The 19913-nt window shown below is 32.6% G+C and overlaps 1 protein-coding gene and 2 long non-coding RNA genes across 5 annotated transcripts; 1 reads left to right on the top strand and 2 right to left on the bottom strand.

Moving 5' to 3' along the window:
- The first annotated feature begins 85 nt into the window (after nt 1-85).
- Nucleotides 86-5600, top strand: ATPsynC (ATP synthase, subunit C). Of its 2 annotated transcripts, none has more exons than XM_088226111.1 (4): nt 86-125; nt 579-654; nt 2717-2924; nt 4904-5600. In XM_088226111.1, exons 3-4 carry the CDS (start codon nt 2828-2830, stop codon nt 5065-5067), a joined length of 261 nt encoding a protein of 86 aa, XP_088082237.1. In that variant the 5' UTR covers nt 86-125; nt 579-654; nt 2717-2827; the 3' UTR covers nt 5068-5600. The 2 variants fall into 2 exon arrangements, with proteins under 2 accessions (XP_088082237.1, XP_088082238.1); XM_088226112.1 differs by having other exon boundaries at nt 86-196.
- LOC148281788 (uncharacterized) lies at nt 4901-13618 on the bottom strand. Of its 2 annotated transcripts, none has more exons than XR_015822279.1 (4): nt 12428-13618; nt 12087-12330; nt 11382-11515; nt 4901-11295 (listed from the first exon to the last, which is right to left on the bottom strand). It is a non-coding gene; the product is annotated as an uncharacterized LOC148281788 (long non-coding RNA). The 2 variants fall into 2 exon arrangements; XR_015822278.1 differs by having other exon boundaries at nt 11382-11678; nt 12428-13608.
- A 4767-nt stretch (nt 13619-18385) lies between these two features.
- On the bottom strand, nt 18386-19822 carry LOC148281787 (uncharacterized). The gene is made up of 3 exons (XR_015822277.1): nt 19048-19822; nt 18685-18823; nt 18386-18463 (listed from the first exon to the last, which is right to left on the bottom strand). It is a non-coding gene; the product is annotated as an uncharacterized LOC148281787 (long non-coding RNA).
- Between the last annotated feature and the right edge of the window lie 91 nt (nt 19823-19913).

Raw genomic sequence — 19913 nt, 5'->3', positions numbered from 1 at the left:
TGCGAACTAATACTACGCCCTGACATTTCGACCAATCAGAATCCAGATTTCGTTGTTCCGCTTAAGGTTCACTCGCGAATTGAACATTCCAAAGGCCGGTCTTCTGCTTCTCGCACAGTTCTTTGGTAAGTCGGCGGATTTTAGCGGCCTCAGATTAATCTGCATTTATCAAGTGTTAAATAAATCATCCTTGCAGGTGAAGTGCTTTTTAAATCTATTTGAGGTTTTCCAAAAGTGTTAGTGTCTTTATTTTAGTGCATATCCGAGTTCTCTAGTGATATAATTGAAGGGAAGAATTCTTCCGATGACTTCCTTCACTTATATAGGATCAGCCATTTTCTATGTTTAAATTATAGTTCGTGGCTCAGTCATCTGTCTTTCATTATGAATACGTCGGATATCCGTTCGGAAGGATCGGGAAAGTTGTCGGTTGTTTTAAAAATACTTTTTCTCTGTCTATCGTTACGTATACAAATTACGTAACGGGTCAATCGGCTCTTGACAAAAATCTAGTAGGTCGGGGCAGCCGCCAAGTATTGTGAGATACGTAGCACTTCATTGTTTTTTGTTATTTGCAGGTTTCTGAGACCAAACACAAAAACCGACAAAATGTTCGCCGCTGCCAGATTCCTCACCCCCGTCGCCAGATCCGCTGTGAGTTCCTAGATTTGTTAAATTTCGAGCTATTGTTTGATATTCACCCCGCCGTTCTCGCATCAGTATGATTAAAAATCCTAAAGTTATGTAATATTTTAACCCCTTCAATTAATTTTCTCGAGTCTAACCTATCACACCCCTTTTATCTAATCTCTCATTTTAGTAATTCTGCGACAGTATTTTGTAACATTTCGCTTCGCTACTAAATACTGACAATCGGCTGTTTTGAAAATTGAGATAATTACTTAATTGGCCTTTGACATTTATGGTTTTCCGTACACTTTTACCCGTTACATAATTGTACCTGTCAAATTTCAGTATAATTAATCAAGACAACTCTAGAAATATTCCGATTTGTAAAAGAGATATTATAATTACTAATTAGATTTATGATGATAATATTGGCAAGTTGCATAACTTACAAAATTTGATAAAGTTGAGGTTATACTAAAGGTTTTTGTGCATACTGCATGCAATTACATCACATGTATTGATTTTCATACTGTAGGGAATGTTTAGAAAACTGAATAACAATTATACTTTAATGAATACACGTATTCCCAGAGTAATATTAACGTAGATATTACATCTTTATTAAAAAGAAATAGTGTTTTTCTTAAATTTGTCACAATTAAATATATTTTATTTGAATAATTAATCAATACTATTAAGGTACTGAGGTGTTGAACACATATTTTTTCTGCTCTGTCTGTGTCCAGGCGGGCGAAGAATACAGTTCTGTGTGTGAAATAAACTCGATTGCTGCTCTCTGGTAAAAGTCCTGAATAAGGAAATTGGCAAAGAATGGCCGGCACGTTCGCGTACCATCCTTGAGGTCCCGAGTTCGATTCCTGGCAAGGTGGAGGTGAAATATTGATTTAGGTTGTTCAAACTCCAATATTTCATCATTCCTTAGTATAGACTGTTCAAATACTACCTGCATGTAACTGATGATCGAAATATGCCGAGTTTGGTTTACAAACAAATTACGTGGTCTATGCATCACTGGGTGCGGAAAAGAGAATTTAATGATGTATTTTCAATTCCCATTTATACTAATTGAATTATTTGATAATCTGTTATCTTATATAATTAATACTGTTTTTGTTTCCCCTATCACCAAGTCAAATTAATTTACTAAACTACTCATTTACTCGTGTCCATATTTTTTATGAATTGTTAAATATAGAAAATTGTTAGATATTTAATAAGGTTTTTTGGAAATATTCAGAGACTGGCAACAAAAGTGGAGGATTCTCTGAAGAATATACAACTTATGTTCTTCAAATCCTCGGCCTAAACACGAGTTCAGAACGGAGAAGGTGTGCTGATCTGTACCAGCTCCAATACAGATATTGAATGTCCCTATTTTAAGAAAAATAAAAAGTTGTCGGAGAAAGTACAGAGAAGGGCAACTAAAATGGTAGTTTCCCTAAAGCGCAAAACATGATGGCCGTTTAAGGGAGTTTAGTTTGAGTTCACAGAAAGCGCAGAGGCAGCGTGGTGACTCGATTGAAATATTTAAAATCTTAGCAGAGCGATATAACGTACACCGAGACAAATTTGTACCGTTAGATGTTCACTATGAATAAGAACCGCCATCGCAGAGGTCATTCGTTAAAATTAAACTCTACCTTTTTCGCACCCAACCCCGGGAAAAACTTCCCGACAAACCGAGTTGCGGAGAAATGGAATAGCCTACCGAAGAAATGATGAATTTGAAAACTGCCTGGACGCAAACATAGATTTATAATATTTTCTATGTCTAAAACGCAGTAAATTAGATATACATGCATCAGCTTAATAGCTGCTGGTGTATAAAATAATAAAAGTATCAACATTCATGAAGGATTCATTAAAATTTAGGACAACCTCTCGTATCTAACCCCAAGAAACACTATATTATATTTATTTCCTGTAGTTGGTTAATATTACATTTGTATGTCAACTAATATTTACGGCTATTTTAATTACTGTATATTTATTTCCTTAAAGATATATGTATATTCGTGTTTTAAGATAAAAGTATGTAGTAATAATATGGTTGTTTCCCGAGCAGCTGCTGAACACATGCGTGTCCTAGCTACGTGCGCCCCCCAGTGGCGGGCTCTCCAGCCCCCTGCTCCAGCAGGCCTCCGCCCCCTCACCCTGCAGCGTGTCCCCCCTGGTCATGCGCTCCCTGCAGACCTCAGCCCCCACCCGGGACATTGACTCCGCAGCCAAGTTCATTGGTGCCGGAGCTGCCACCGTCGGAGTAGCTGGATCAGGTAAAACCCGGGCTTCCAATCACCCAAATAAACTTCTTCCCTTATTTGCATGGATTATTGTCTGTCCAAAATAATATTAGTGTACTGTTACTCATTTCGTCTTCGTGGTGGAAAGACCCAAGTGAAAAATATTAAATATATATTTGTTTTATTTCAAAATGTATATATTAAATTTCCTCATCTCCAGTTTCATTAACAAAGCTCGAATTAATGTTGATAGGTACTACAAAGAAGGGTAAAAAATTTGCAGCCACATTTGTTCCACTTCTGGACAGGCCTCTTTTAAACTCTTTCTATATTTTCTGTCTTGGGCTATCTGCTGTCATCAAGACCCGCAAGCTGGACAATGTCATCGTCCACCTTTTTTGTGGTCCCCATTTGACATCCAACTAATGTCTGGCATTATCCTGTCTCGCCACGTGCCCCGCCCACTGCCATTTTAGCTTTGCCGTTCTCTCTGAAATGTCTAACCTTGTTCGACATCTAATCTCCTCATTTCTAATTCCATCATGAAGACTGACACCTTGTCTTTCCATCGCTCGCTGAATGCACTTTGACTTTTGTAAACTTCAGACAGTGAGACTTGAGCTTTCAAGTTTATAGCCACCTCTCTGTTTTCGTGTATATATTTTAACTTGCCAAAGGCAGCCCCACCTCAGTCCTATTCACCGTGGTATTCCCGCAGTTTGGTTCTCTTCAACTTTATTTTGTGTCCAAAATATAATATCGTCAGTGTCAATTCCATCATGTGTTGGACTCCTAATTTTTGTTTTCCCCGCATTTATTTCCAAACCAATCTTTTTTGTTACTTTTTAGTTCGTAAATTACTAGTCATTTTTCTTAGAACTACTATTGTCGGCTCAAATCTTTTCACCGCCATCTTTCTTATCTAAAATAAAAGGTTTTTTTTTTTTTACATTTCAACCTTTTAATACGATATCTTGAATTCACAAATTAAATTTTTCTGGGTCAGTGTACCGTGTGCCATTCACAATATTCGCCGGCATTTCGGATTGCTTTGTAGCGCTGATCATCGAGGTTTAAGTCTCTTAAATTTCTTAATAAATCTTAAATTTCTCCGTAAAAAACCTTTTAATTGTAATTTTTCAAAGAATACTTCGGTGTGCAAACTAGATTGTTAGTCCCTGTCTAAACAATAGCACTTTGCTTATTTTGAATAATGTGTCATTTACCTTCTGACAAGGATTTCGGTTGTGGTCCCGAGGTAGCATCATATTTGAGATCCAAGATTTGATTCTCATTCAACCGCAACATGCTAATTTAAAAAATATTTTTAAGCATCAATAAAAGACGCATGTATTTTAAATATATCTGGCTAAATATGTTTTGTTTATGTATCATAATTTTTTTAAACTGTTTGTCTTGCACTGCATGTTTTATGGTGACGGTTCTTTCTATGTCCTTATTTTACCTTAAAAATATTAAATTTAATATTTATAGATATATTTTTCATACTCTGATATTTTAGATACCTGACATAATTTATAGAAATTTGACTGTAGCATTGTTTGTTAAATAATACATATTTCCTGCATGTTTTCCCTGTGCTAATCGCTGTGTGTTTCTAGGAATTGGTATTGGTATGGTGTTTGGAAGCCTCATCCTCGGATACGCACGCAACCCTTCCCTAAAACAGCAACTGTTCTCCTATGCCATCCTCGGTTTTGCCCTGTCCGAAGCTATGGGCTTGTTCTGCTTGATGATTGCTTTCCTCCTGCTCTTTGCACTTTAATTGACACCCCGCCCGCCTAACACCCCCTTCTAAATGTCCTTTTAAGTTTTTACCGTAATTATTTGATAATCATACTTTACTAAACTTTGGTAATGGGAAACTGTTCTATTGTGTATATAAGTCGTCGCATGTCTTCAGTTTTTCGCATGTAAGTGATTTTCGTCTTGTGTTATATGAATATTCCGTTGGCGCGCAACAAATTTTAATAGTCACGTTAACGTTCCAGGTGCTGGTATCGGATCGGTATTCGGCTCCCTCATCATCGGCTACGCGAGGAACCCATCCCTCAAGCAACAGCTCTTCTCATACGCCATCCTGGGATTCGCCCTGTCAGAAGCCATGGGTCTGTTCTGTCTCATGATGGCCTTCCTCCTCTTGTTCGCCTTCTAAGTCCCGGAGTCGAGAAGAGTGCGGGGAGGGGAGGTGGTCGCGGAGTGTTCACCCGGAACTGTTAGTGAAGTGCAGCAGCCTGGCGCGAGTTTACCATTAGCATCCCGTATAACGTTCACTTGTCACCGTTGCGCCCAGCGGATCGTGGAACCTCCCGCTTGCGTTATTATTTCGTGGTACCACAGCCCGAGTGTTAAATATCTTTAAGGATCGTACCGTAGTAAACATCAAATCATGTAAAGTATCTTATTACACATTATATTCGCAGTATAAAGTTGTATCGGCGTTAGCTACACGGCGAACTGATCCGCACTAAACGTGCTCGGATGTGATACGTATTTAGTATTGGTTCGGTTCCTCCGCGCTCTGTTCGTCGTGTAGCCGGTGACCGGAACTCGCATTACCTTTATCGTGTTGAATATTATATACATTTTGGGAGGATTTCTTTTGAGAATGCATATTGTACAGCGTTAGGACTATTAATAAAACACTCCAGTTTATGATTTTTTTCATTTGCTGGACAATAATTCACATTTTTGTATTTATTATTACTAACCTGATAGCCTTTATTGAAACAGAATTCACTATTTGTGCTTCACATCGTACGATCATTTCAAGCGTTGCATTTTTTCAACCCTAATGTTTTTTATTTGTACAGAAATGGTCCTCTGATAAGAATATTCAGGACGTGATATGCAAAATTTAGTAACGCTACTGATAGTACCTAGAGCGGATGAACAAGGAAAGAATGGTGACAATTTGAAATTGACAGGTTTTAAAAACTGCAGAAGAAGTCTGAAAAAATCATCTCATATTCATGTTTACATTCACATTCAATGTACGCATATTATCAAAATGCGTAAATAAGAGAAACAAGTACAGAACTTTTCTCCTATTCTGTTTATATAAATTGGGTAAAAAATAATTCAATTATCCACTGCTTGCAGAATCATTAGATTATCTTTAAATCCCAAATGGTCTAAAATGTATTAAAAAAAGAAAACAGTTTTTTTATTGATTGATCAATGTGATAATATCCCCTCATGCTAATTCTTGATTGTAAAAATTTGGCAATACCCATTGAGTCATTTTATCAAAACTTATTATAGCATCAGTGATTGGAGTGCAGACTCCATACAATGAAAGGGCAAAAGATTACTGATACATCTCGATGTAAATTAAAATTCTCCACACACGTTTCAATATTTTATAGAGTTTTTAGAGGTGATTATGTAGTACTTTGTATATAACACAAGTAAAAAAATAATAACACATTGCAAATCTTTTACCTTGCTATTGTAATCTGGGGTTTATACAATGTGTGAAAAAACAATTTAAACTTCTGACACAATTTTACAGAAGACCACTTGTTTTGGATTTAATGTTCTACAACCGATTAAATAAATAAAATATTGAAAAAATGCCATTTATGGCTTTTCTACAAAAGATGGATGAGATATTAGTATAAAAGTGAGCCATTGGCTAATTTGGACTGGTCAAATTTTAATGAGATGTAGAAAAAGATGTGAGAAAAATATTGGTTTTAAATCCAAATGCAGCAAGATTTTAACTTGAATCATTGCCATAAGAGGAAGAAGGAACATCTACCAAATAAATTTTTGTAAGTTCGAATGAAGTATTTTAAAAAGGATGTCAGTGTTTTTAAAAAATATTGATCAAACTTGAAAATAAATACAAACATTCTTATAAAGCTGGCGGGTTGCCAATTTTTTTAATATGTTGAGAAATATTCAAAATTACTTCTATTTTACCAGAGGACATTACATCATAGCGGATTGAACATTAAAAATATACTCTGCGGGAATGTATTAGTTTCTGTAATTAAATCTGCAATTTTTAAGGAAATTAAGTCAGTGTTATAACTGGGGTTCCGGGTTTGATTCCCATTGGAATCGCAATAGTTCAATGCGATTGTTCTGTACTATAATTATTGGGTCTTGACCCGTTTTACGAAAATAAGCCATGAAGAATTATGAAATCGAAATTAAATATGCTAACAAGTTTATGCTGTTTTACTTATTGTTTTATAAGCTGTTTGAATATATAAAGCTACTTTTTTTTTAGGAAGATTCAATAAAAAACAGATGAAATCACTATTTTCATGCTAAAAATTTATTTTATTCATACAAATACATGTTACAAAAAATGTTTACGTATCACTAACTGTGATGCCAAGGCCCTGTGTTGAGTTGGGATACAACATTATGGGAAATGGAAGCATGCACATTATTAAACAATAGCAAAATTTAAGAATTATTACATAAACATTTAATAGTATATTAATATGAGTTTAATACTTATTTAAAACACTAGTTTCCGGTGTGAAAATTACCCATTGTCGGGTGTAAATGTAAAATGTGCTTTAACCTAGCTGGGCCGAAGGGAGGGATTCAAATCCCCCAGCCCGATTTGGTCAATTTCAATTTATGTACACAAGCATTCGGCAAACTAATAAAAATGAATAAAATACACAAATGAGTAATAAACACTTTCAACGTTTTATTCTCCTGATGCCATATACAAGTAACCGCTGGGGACGTTTGGTCCCGCCGTTCGGATCATGTAATTTTTGGATGCTTAGTGAGGGAAAGGTTAAGAGCGTTCTTCACATATATTTTATAAACGATTTTCAGACAAGTAATGTATGCTGGTAGATGGTGTAATAACGTCCTTAAATAATTATTTAAAAAATTGAAACGGCAAGTTTCTGAAAATAATATTTATCTGCATAATTTAAAAAAAAGTGAATTGACAATTTTTTTTTTTAATATAAAAATATGTGACGTGTTGCTGAGAGTTATTTAATATATATCTAATTTAATTAAATTTTAAAGAAATTTTCTTAATGAAAAACGTCTGCATCGCGCTATTTGCATTATTTTGATAAAATTTACTAATATACCTATATATTTTTTTCAATATTCTGATCAAAAAGTTTGGAATAATTCTAAGAGATGGCGTTAGTATGCACTAATGTGAACCAATCATAAATAGCTTCATCCTTCTTTTTCTTCACTAGATGTTTGTCAAATCAGAGATAATGTAGAACTATTACTAGTTCAGATCTGCCACTTAGTACTACGGCGCCGTAACAACTAATTGACGTTTAGGTATAATAACACATTCCTATTGGTCAAATTTTGTATTTGCGCTATTTCACGTTGGCGCTTATATCCATCGAAAAAAAAATCCGCGGGAAATTCAAAACTTTCCCTAAAAGTTTTTACAGCTCATAGCTTGATCATGAGTAATAGTTAAAAATCAGAAGTATTCACTTTTTTTCCAAATTGTTACTTTTACCACGGATTTTTAATTATTACTACTGATCAAACTACAAGTTTATATTATGAAGGAATTAAAGCTTCTCTATCATTAATGATTCTGCATTTCGAAAATAATGAGTTTTGGGAATTGATTGCCAACCCATAAAATTTAATAAAAAATCTTAGTTTCCTTTTTTGTGATTTAAAAGTGAATTCACCACATTTAACAACAAACTTTTATAAAGCAAACTTGCCCTAACACTGATCATTAATGGTAAAAAGGCTTTGAAGACAGAGGAGATGAAAAAAAAGACACTTTATATGGAACATGATTTTTTTAATAATTTAGTTTACGTTGTTAACTTTGATTCAGTGTTAAATTGGATGAAAAAACGCCAACATGGAACACATACTTAAACATGACAATTTTTATTTTAAGTTCTGGAAAGAAAAACATGCCAATTGAACGCTTCAATACATATATGGATATATTTAAGTTGATATAATACAGATTTATGCAACAAAAAAAGATAACATTGGAATACAATACTTTCTGAAGAGCTAAACTTATTTGAATTCTATATATATATATATACTTATATAACATGTTTATAGTTTTAATGTATATATTTTAGTCTTTATTCAGAATAAAACATTACATTTAAATTAAATTTGATACAACTTTAAAACGCATAAAAGAAAAATAATGTGTCGTGGTTCAGATTAGGGCTTCCAACCCTGCAGCTGATTTTCAATCTAGGTTTTTGCAGAATGAAAAAAATTCAATCCAGTGAAATCCTCGTATTAGCGGGATCCTGCATGTTTTAATGCATAGCTTAAAGTTCCATTTACAGGAGTACAATATAAAAGATATGAAAATATTGTCTAATAAACAGCATCAACCACAAAAGACAATATTCTGGGACAATACAATAATTCCACTTGGATCCTGGGAAAGAACAGTGTTGTATTGTTCACTTGTAAACGGTTGTTATATTTTGTATTTAGTGTATTGTATTATCGAGACATAATCGCAAAAATATTGTAACCAACAAAAACAATATTTTTAAGGAGAATCAATGAACAAGGAATACACTTTGAGAATCAATCTCTGGACTATTTATTTTATTGATACCATAATAATATCTTGTTAAAAGATATATGACTGTTGACAGATGTGGATAAAAATCTATATCAACCAATACCGTGGGATCTTGCTCCAAGTGGGATCAGAAAATCAATAGGGATCCTAGTATAACGGAATGTGCACATACTCCCAGTTCAGAATACATCAACTTTATATAATACAAAAAATTTCAAAATAATTAGCCCCTTTTCACATCAAAATTTCTTTCTGGAAGTTATGATTACGGAAAAATTTAAAAATGCTAGAATAGCTCTTATCTCAGAATATAATTGCAACAGCTTAATGCTACTTATTAAAATAATATCTACTTATTGCACATTAAAAGCAAAAATGTCATATTTTGTGTACTGAACAAATAAAGTGAAGTCCATATTTAAAAGAAATACTGTATGTTAGCTAAAAAAAGACATAACATATTTAATTTGCAATAATGATGTGAACAATAAAGGTCCATATTTAAAAGAAATACTGTATTTTAGCTATACAAATACATAACATATTCATTTTGCAACAATAAATAAATAAATAGGTCAATAAGAATTGTTTATTTAAAAATATGTGATAAAAACCATCTGTATTTATATGCAAGAGTAAATAAATAACAGTTACTTAAATACAAATTAATGATTTTAAAATACAAATTAATGATTAATATTTTTTGCTTTTTACAACAGCCAATTTTTGTAAAACATTTAGATTCGAATCAAGTAAAATTACTTCTAAAATTACTTACATTCTAAATAGAATCATATTTTCCTGACAATATTTTATTTATTTCCTGTGTCTAATTGAATAGTTGTAATTTAAAAATCAGCTTTACAAATTTTACTTTTATTACATTTATAACCACTCAAAATTTAAATTTTCCTCTATTATATACTGCAAGTTTTTATGGATATTTGATTGAATAAGATTATTTGGATTATTTAAATACCCATTAATAATTTCAATCCACCTTGTTAATAAATTCAGAAGGCTATTATATGCTAATTTTAAATAATAACCAGTTCTCTCTCTCAACAATACATATTTGTGATGAATTGAAGCTTCTGACTGAGTAAGGGATTGTTTGCAGGCCTCACAAATATTGTCACTTAACAATCTACGACAAATCCAACCAGCAGAATATCCATGGGCTCCAACTTTACTTCTCTCCTGTTGAGAGCGTAAAATAGATACATCATGCACAGTAATGCTATTGCATTCTGCTATTAACAAACTAGATAATGACATCCTAGATTCATTATTGAGCTCAGGTTCTGAAAGTAATGTGGGACCATCACGAGAGAAACTTAAAAACTCTTTCAGGTTTAGTATCATGCGCCCTCTATCGTCTTCACAGTTAAGTGTCGGAGAGTGTGACGACAAAAAATTACTAATAAGTGCAGACTTAAAAGTGTTGACAAAGTCTCTGCATGTTGGATTCACATTCTTTCCATTGTACATTCTTATTGTACCAAAAAAGTTTTCCAATGGATCTTGGTTGAGACGTCGCAGAACTAGTTTTTTATTACCAGCCTGATGCAAGTCTGCCCAGAGCCCTTGAAAACCTTTGATGGTCAAAATATAGTTTTTTAGAGATGGTACAATCGTCTCTCTTCCTGAATTCAAATTTCATTTTCTTCAATTTGTTAATAGCATCAATCCAAAATGCATGGTGTGTAGACTGCGGTGTAGCAATGTATCTCATTTTACCCTTGGAAAAGTTGGTAGCACCATTTGTACTGTCGGAGAGTTTGTCGAAGAATAAGACGACATCACTGGTGGCTAACAAACTTAATTTTTTGGGTGATGACTCTGAAATAGAAAAAAACAAGTATTTATTAAAGACTAAATATTTTTAATTCATATTTTGATCTCATCCGGCACATTTAGATACATACCAAATTCTGCAGCAAAACGAAGAGCAGCAACCGTCCTTTCATTCAACACTCAGTTGCTTACTTTCATTTTTCGGATTTTATCAGGTATAATGTGTGCATCGTGTATTGATTTCAATAACCTCACATCTCCAATCCTTGCGTCCCGTTCATGCACAAAAATTAAATCATTACAACTTGAAATTTTAGCCTCAGTTGATGTATTTTTATTTAGAAAATTATTTTTTAACCCCTTTATCAAATGGGGGAGGTCATAAATTATAAAAACCTTATGACTACATATTTCAAAAAATGTTTCATCTGCAAACAAATTTCAATAAAACATTAAACATAATATAAAACTGAAGTAGTATTATTTAAAATATTTGTAAAGAAAATCTGAATGTAATTTTGCATTTATAAACTAAGGAAATAAAAATAATTCTATCTACCGTTTTAGAAATTAATTTGTAGAATTAATTTTAAATAAAAAACACTTTGTATTTATACACCACATACGAGTTTAATATTAGTTAGTACACAAGTCTTGGGTATTCAGAATTCATCACCCATCATTAGGTGTAAATACAAACCTTTGCAAGTTTATGTTAACATTTGATGATGGGTAATTTTGAATACCAGAACCTTGTTTTCTAACTAATATTAATTTCATGATTGACGTATAAATGCAAAGTTTTTTATTAATAAAATATTAAAAATAATTATTACCATAATCTTTCCCATTAATCAAATACATTCTTCGTGTTTCTTCTCTTAAATATTTAAGTGCTCCAACATTCGTTGCACCTTGGTCACATATACTGGCCTTAATAATAAAACCAGTGTCTGAAACAGCAGCGTACACTTCCCGAATACATTTAACTGAATGGCAGGAGTTGTCCCTTCACAGAAATAGTAAGCAATATCATAAAAAATCTCCCTTATCATAAAAACCAAGGCATGGTCCGCAAATCTGAAATAAGAAAAAAATATATATTCTCAAAATTATGACATTACAAATGGAACTAAATAATTTGTTTGCAATACTAATTTTTTTTTAAAAAACAAACCTGGCTTTTTCTCAATTCCAAAATCGAGAAGCCTTTGGAGTCCTTCATTTTTCACACCAAAAGATAGTTATGGTGACAGCGAAATTATTAAATATTAATTAATATTTTTTTTAAATGCTCTTGTGTTTGCATTTATTCCTGTTCGGAAACTCAATCCTCCAAGAAGTCTATATAAGGTTCGTCTTGAAGGCGATGCAAAAATTTTCTGCACGAGTATGTAACCCTTGGGAGAGTTTTTCAACAAAGCAAGGGACAAAATTAGCGCAGTTTTGTGGTATATTATTTTTTTATTTTTGCTTCCTTGGCTATATGTTCTTCAGTAAATAAAGCCGGTGCTGCTTCAGGAAGTAGCCTACAGTTTCCCTCAATGAACTTTGCCTGAAAATGTCTTTGACATACGCGAAATGCATAGCGAATTCTACTATGTGATGTGTCTAATTTTGGCAAAGCGATATAGTTTGACGATGTCCCCGGATACATGGCAAGAAAGCATACAACACTTTTTTGACATTGTTATAATTATCACAGGCGAGAAAAATAGAAGAGAAAAGGTGAGAAGACACACGCACGACGTAGATTTAAGGTTAACACACGTTTTAAATTTAAACCATTTTTCACACGCGCTTTTTGCTTTTAATAGAAGAGAAAAGGTGAGAAGACTGACACAAACCGAAAAAATAACGAAAACAGGACACGCACGCCGTAGATTTAAGATTAACACAGGTTTTAAATTTAAACCGTTTTTCACACATGCGCCATTTGCTTTTTCTAACTGTGTGACGTCATGATGCGACATCAGCGCTCGTACGTAGCAAGTGCGTAGCGCTTACTCGAAATAGCGATGCGATACTACCAATTCCATTACTACCAACACAAGGGGGGTAAAACTCCATGACTACCAACACAAGGGGGGTAAAACACTTCGCAATAGGGACTGTCACCCCAGTGTGTCAAATCAAAATTACATCCATTTTTATTCACGCATTTACACGTTACCGAAGTGAAAAGCAATTTATAAGCCATAGAATTAAGACTATTCTTAATTTTATGTTATTAACAGATCATTTATAATTATATAAACATCGTTTTTCTTACCTTTACTGCAGTAATGCATCTCGAAGTTGTCGTTATGCATAGGGCACTAATTGAAATTTAGTCTTATTATAATACGAAGATTAAAAGTAATTTGAGAGGAAGATGTTTTTTTAGTAAATTTTAATAAATATTTTATTTTCCACTCGATCGGCCATGTCAATGCGATCGCCCACAAATTTGAGATCTTTTGCCTTATTGCATAATAATGTTATCAAATATTTCCAAAAATACTTGTCTTTTGGAGGAATATAAAAAATCGTTATTAGTGTTAAAAAATATGGATTACCTTCCCAATCTTAGGTCTTCTAGATAATTTTATTTCAAATTCAAAATCACGGACATTTTAAAATTACGCGAGAACAAGCGCATGCGCAAATAATGTTCCATATGTTGTCAATGTCCACGAAAGAGTCACATTCGCGCGATAGAGAATCTAAAAAATACTTCGTTATTTTTTAATAATAATGATGACAAAAAAACGTATGATTGTTTCGCTATTTTACTTATTTTTATATTTTACGAGCTGAACCCGGCAATGCTTTGCTATTGCTAGATTTGAGTTCTTGCTAAATATTTTAAATGAACACAATCGAAAGTTTGATGTCAATCATTGTATTTAGTCCAAATTAGATATGCACACGGATACATTGTTATTTTTGTATTTCGGTTTACATAAATTGTGAGGACAGAGAATTTTGATAAATAGGTGTTCGAACATTGTTTTCCTGTCACTGTCTTGCAGATGCCTCTCCGATACTGTGCGAAAAAGGCAACTGCATGTCAGACCTTTTGTTAGAATAGACTAAATCGACGTTTCGCTGTGCCGTTTTCCGCACCTTGAAACTGAACCGATTTTGTTATTTTTTAGACAGAGTATCAGAATAAAATTTTCTGTATCCGTATGTTTTGCGTATTTCAAAAAAGTTATATTTGTTTACCGTGCGCCCGAAGACAGCAGATAAAACTGTGCTTTTTTACGGGTTCGGATAGTTCTAGTTCCCATAATAAACCATATTTTTTTAACGAAACAATATAAGGACACGCCAATGGTAAATATCTATAATGTATAAAAAAAGAGCTCTGCGCTAGTTTGGCCGTTTAGAAAGAAAGGACAACGAAAGAACGGCTAAAAATATTTACAACGCGAATGTTCATGGATGCAGAAATAGAGGAAGACCGAGAAAGATATGGCATGACCAAATCCAACAATTACTTGAAGATGGACATGGTAAAAGTCGGAATAATCGGCGCGCGTGCATGAGAAGATCCATGAATGTAGAGGAAGTGAGATCTGAATGCAAAGATAGAGTGATGTGGCGTTCTATCCTCTCTGCCTACCCTTACGGAGAAACGGCGTAAAAAAACCTTTCTCTAGTGCCATAATTCAGAGACAAAATACGTGAATACCTTTGTATGAAGAAAAGTCAGACCGCGTTTCCTCTTAAGATTAAACATAATTAAGTATACTTACAAAACTCTAGTAAAAACCGTTCAGATAAACTTAAAAAGATGATGTAACTTTTAATTGGTAAGTAGGTACCTTGGTACTTACTTATGATATTGAATTCCAAATCAAACATGATAGATTTTCAAGTATTACATTTAAGTAGGTACCTAAGTACTAGTTTATGTTTGAACTCCGAAACATTTAGGTTGAAATTTTTATTGGTTTGGATATGTGTTTATTATTACAATTGATATTTTGATGTTATTCTTGTACTTATATTTTTCTTGTCTTTTGTTTGTATCTATATTGTTATTCCTGTCCGTTTTCTCTTTTGTTTATAAATGTAACTTGTTTTTGGCCGATGTTATCAAGTTTTGGTAGTAGGCCCTAATAAAGAAAAGAAAAAAAACTCCAAAACATAAAATAATCAATTATTTTCAAATAAAGAATTCTTTTAGCAAATGTCAAACTCTGCTTAGGGATGCACTCTAGTCAGGAACGCGATTTTCAAAAATGTATAGAATGTTAGTTGATATTATTTTAGTAAAAGCAAAAATCCAGTAAATAGAAATAAATGGGTAGAAATTATAAGGAATTCAATAAAATAATCTGATTGGGATCCATAAATAAACGAATACTGTGTGTTAACATTCAAAAACAAATTTTTTTAGACTCAAAAAAATAACCTCCGTCCATTTTTTTTGTATCCGCATTCTGAGGTAATGCAACCCTGGTGATGGATAAAAGAAACATTCACGCTACTAACTTTTTTTATACTTAATAATTTGAAGATTTTATGAGCTTTAAACCTTCTCGCGGCAAAGACGTACATTTATCTGAAAACCGCACGTAAATCGGTCCGGTAGTTATCGAGTCCATCGAGGAGAACCATTCGAACTTTTCCTTTTATATATATAGATAGAAGATTGACCAGCATTGAATCAATCCTTCATTTTATCCGATTTACACATCTAAAAGTAAAATAGTGACGTCTTTCGGGAGTGCTAATCTGAACCACTCTCGTGGCACGAGAAAACTGTTGTTCTCATGTATTTGTATGTAAATACACGAGATAATACGGTTACGAGAGCGTTTGGAATACTAGCCCTGGGCTTATATTTAGTTTATTTTGTATTTATATACAAAATAAACGAGAAAAACTGTTTTCTCGTGCCACGAGAGTGGTTCAGAATAGCACCCCTGTTATTAGTAAACGAATTAAAAATATTAATACCTAATTATTAATTTTTGCCTTGAGAATAGATTTGTTTAGCCTGAGCTATATATAAATAATTTATCTAATAAAGGATTTAAAAGTAACAAATTTCGTATTCTTGAGATTTTTTTAATTTTTTTTTATTTAAATCTTAAAGTAGGGCACACATATCATACATATCGTTATGTGTGTTCTAATAATAACATTGCAAATATATTTAATTTATAAATTGTTTATCACATATGTCTTGACCATTATTTTAAATTTTGATATGTTTTTTTCTTCATAAATATTTTTTTCCATTTCGTAATACTTTTTAATTGCTTTAAATAAAATTGAATTTTGTGACTTTGCCTTTTTCCTAAATGGAAGTCTAATTTTGTTCTTTTCTCTAGTATTGTGATCGTGTTCATGCTGGTTCCGATCAATTTTTTTCCAAAATTCTGTTTTTTTATTAGAGTTTATAATTTTATGAACAAATATTATTTTTAACAAATTTTATTTTATTTCAGTTTTTTAGTTATGTTCGTCTATTATAATAGAAAAATTATACAATGATTCAGATTGTATTCACAAAAATCGTACTTACAGCTTTTAGGTTATACGTTATACCCATGTTATCCCTACTTGTATCCACTTTTTTCCGCTCAAAAGAATTATTCCGTCGTTTCAAATTTATGTCGCGTGAGCATAATTATTATTACGAATTAACTACGTATTTAGTATTTAGTTATGACAGAAGTACGTATGCGTATGCTATGACGAAGAAGAAACTCCGGATTCAAAGTCCAAAGTTATTTCGCACGAAATTACGTGTTTGTCAGCATTAATGTGGAAAGAATGTCTATTCTTTAAATTGCGATGAAAATATGTGGATTCTGAACCGTGATGTGACACTTTATAAATTAATACTACTTACACCGTATACTAGGTTTATTCGATTATTAATAAATAAGGAAATACTTAAAAAGTGTGTGTAGGTAGTTTAAATGAAAATAAGAACACTTATAGATATAATAAAATATACTTTTTTCGGTTTTCAGGAATTATTAGTTGTAGACATTGTATTTGTAAATTGAAATTGAAAAAAGAAAATTTCACTGTTTGCATTCACCCTTTTATTTTTTAACATTAATTTATTTAATTTGGAGGTTTGTCTAAGCATGTACGTACAATTTATTAAAATTGACAAATAAAAATGCAGTGTAAACAACTGAGGCCTTCAGTATCAAAGATGGCCAGACGACCCCATACCAATTTTCGAGAAGTCACTAAAATCTGTAATAGCACTTTTTAATTGAAATATTTACAAAAAATATTTTTAATTTATAATATTTGGTGCATTTTAACGATGAGGAAGTTCAGTGGTTTTAAAAAAAAAATGTTTGTTGATAGACTGTTAAACTAAGTCAATTTTTTTATTATTATTTTTAAATACCGTATTATCAGCGCTACGATTTTTTTAAAGTTTGGTATTTCTGAAATAACTCCGCGTGTAACGTTAGAGGTTCATTTCCGCTTATTCTCATTCAGTTCTTCCCATTGGTCCAGAAGCGACAAGCAGACCGGAAATCTTCCATAGCTCTCAGATCATAGGTTGATTCACACGAACCAGTGACGCCATTCAAAGTAGTGCGTTTTTATTTTTAAAAAAAATATTATTTTTTCTGTACATTTTCAAGAAATTTTGAAGTACAATTTAATGCTCTAATTTTTACCTCGCGTAAGAAAACATTTTTTATATCAAATTTCCCGTAGGGCTGAAGTTCCTCATTAACCTTAAGGTTCACATAACAATAAACGCTAGTTTTATTAAGTATTAAATATGCAGTTGAACGATTTGATCCTATTTTTAGCGTTTGGCTATCTTTGAGGCTACTGAGGGCCTCAACTTCGTTTAATTATTCACAAATGAATAATAATTATCAAAGAACTGCGCTTCTCAGACAGTTTTTATGGGCACAACATTTAGTAGCACAAGCAAACGGCCGCTTGTCAGGTTTCACGCTAGACTTAATTTTTACATAAAGATTTATATCATGCAAGTTTGGATTTATTTAGCAAAAAAAACAAAAAAAAAACAAAAAATAGAGAAAAAGAAAACAAAAAAACACGAAATAAAATACCTATCTTGTTATTATTACTCAGTATATTTATTTTAAATAAATAATAAAAATTACGGGCTATTTTTGCCAAGAAAGTCAGATGATGTGATGTCAAATAATTCATGTCAATTGACTGGAGATCAGAGTCCGGTGCATTCTTTTGTCTCTCAGCTCTGAAACAAATAAATAAAACTGTTTTATGACTAGTGGGATTTCATCGTGGTTAAAAGTATCCGATATTCAAATCCAAATTTGTTGCAACAGAGGGAAAACATTTTGAGAAGGGATATGGAAGTCTAGGTATTTACTGGGCTTGTGTACTGTCATTGGCTGGTTTAAGTGGCCACTTTACAAACTGATGAGCTGATGGTCGAGTCGGATGAATCTCACTCACATGATTAAGGTTTCACCTCTTATACTTCAACGTTAACAGATGGTTCCTCACTTCATCGTCAGAGTCTAAATTGGGAATGTCTCCAGCTTTTCAAAAATGTTTCCCCATACTGTTAAAAGTCGTGCTTTCCCATACGTTTCTGAAAATAAAATAAACAGTTTTACTTCGCATACTTTTTTTAATGTAACCAACATAAACATGACAAATAGTTATAACATGACGGATCCGTTTCAGTTATAGAAAAATAAAATATATACCATAAAACATCATTCAATCAATTATGTTTTGATGCAATGACTTACCTAATAGTATAATGTTTGTGATATTTAATAATTAATGATGGTAAAATATATTCAAACTTACCTCAAAAGAACTCTGGACAAGGCGGTTTTGTCGGATGACAGTTCTACAAAAACTCATTTTGGTTGTTTTTTCCTCGGTGGCATATCAATAGTTTATCTTTTAAACTGAGTATTAATATTTAAACAATATTAAAAGTACTAAAAATCACCCAAATAGAAATGCCTGATTAATACTAATTTATCGGCAGCACTGTTTTTGGCAGCACAAATTGCTTTTTTAAAAATAGAATTATCGTACATTTGTGTTATGTATTTATTTACTTGTTCAATAAACGCCCAGAGGGCTCTTACAGTGTACAGTTACAAAGAATTATAGAAAATATCAAAAATAAAATCATAAATACTTACATAAATACATACATAAATACACACACTTAACATGTTATTCATTTGAAAAAATTTAAAAAAAGGAAATAAAGTGATGAATAGAGAAACACATTAAAAGGGGGAGAATCGAGGGGATGGGCATTCGATGGATAGGATATCTAATTTGATAGCAGCAGGAGTGGTGTGAAGCAAGTCCAACAGCTCAGCATTATGTGGATGCGTGTCAGGGGAGAATGGTGGGTAAAGTTTGACCTATTGTACTCAAACTTATGATTATATTTTTCGAGGTCTGGCAACATTACGCGGTGACTTCACACAAAGTGTGGGGGTTTTTCGGACACAGCCCGATGTATTTAAATATGATTCTACGTTTCTTCTGGACTATTATTAATTTTATGGTAAAAATATTTTTAAAAATTTAAAAAGAAAAATTATGATTAGGCTTCAATGACGTAGGTACATTCTTTGTGGTTATCTGAGCAGTAAGAAATACAATTGACTTTCATATTTATGTACGAATTTTTTTACATACATAAGTAC

This window comes from Micrasema longulum, unplaced genomic scaffold (genome assembly GCF_059751315.1).
Source record: "Micrasema longulum isolate JH-2025_06_02 unplaced genomic scaffold, ASM5975131v1 h1tg000407l, whole genome shotgun sequence".
NCBI lineage: Eukaryota > Metazoa > Arthropoda > Insecta > Trichoptera > Brachycentridae > Micrasema > Micrasema longulum.
The sequence above is the reverse complement of the archived record's forward strand: the minus strand, read 5'-3'. Positions and strand labels throughout refer to the sequence as shown.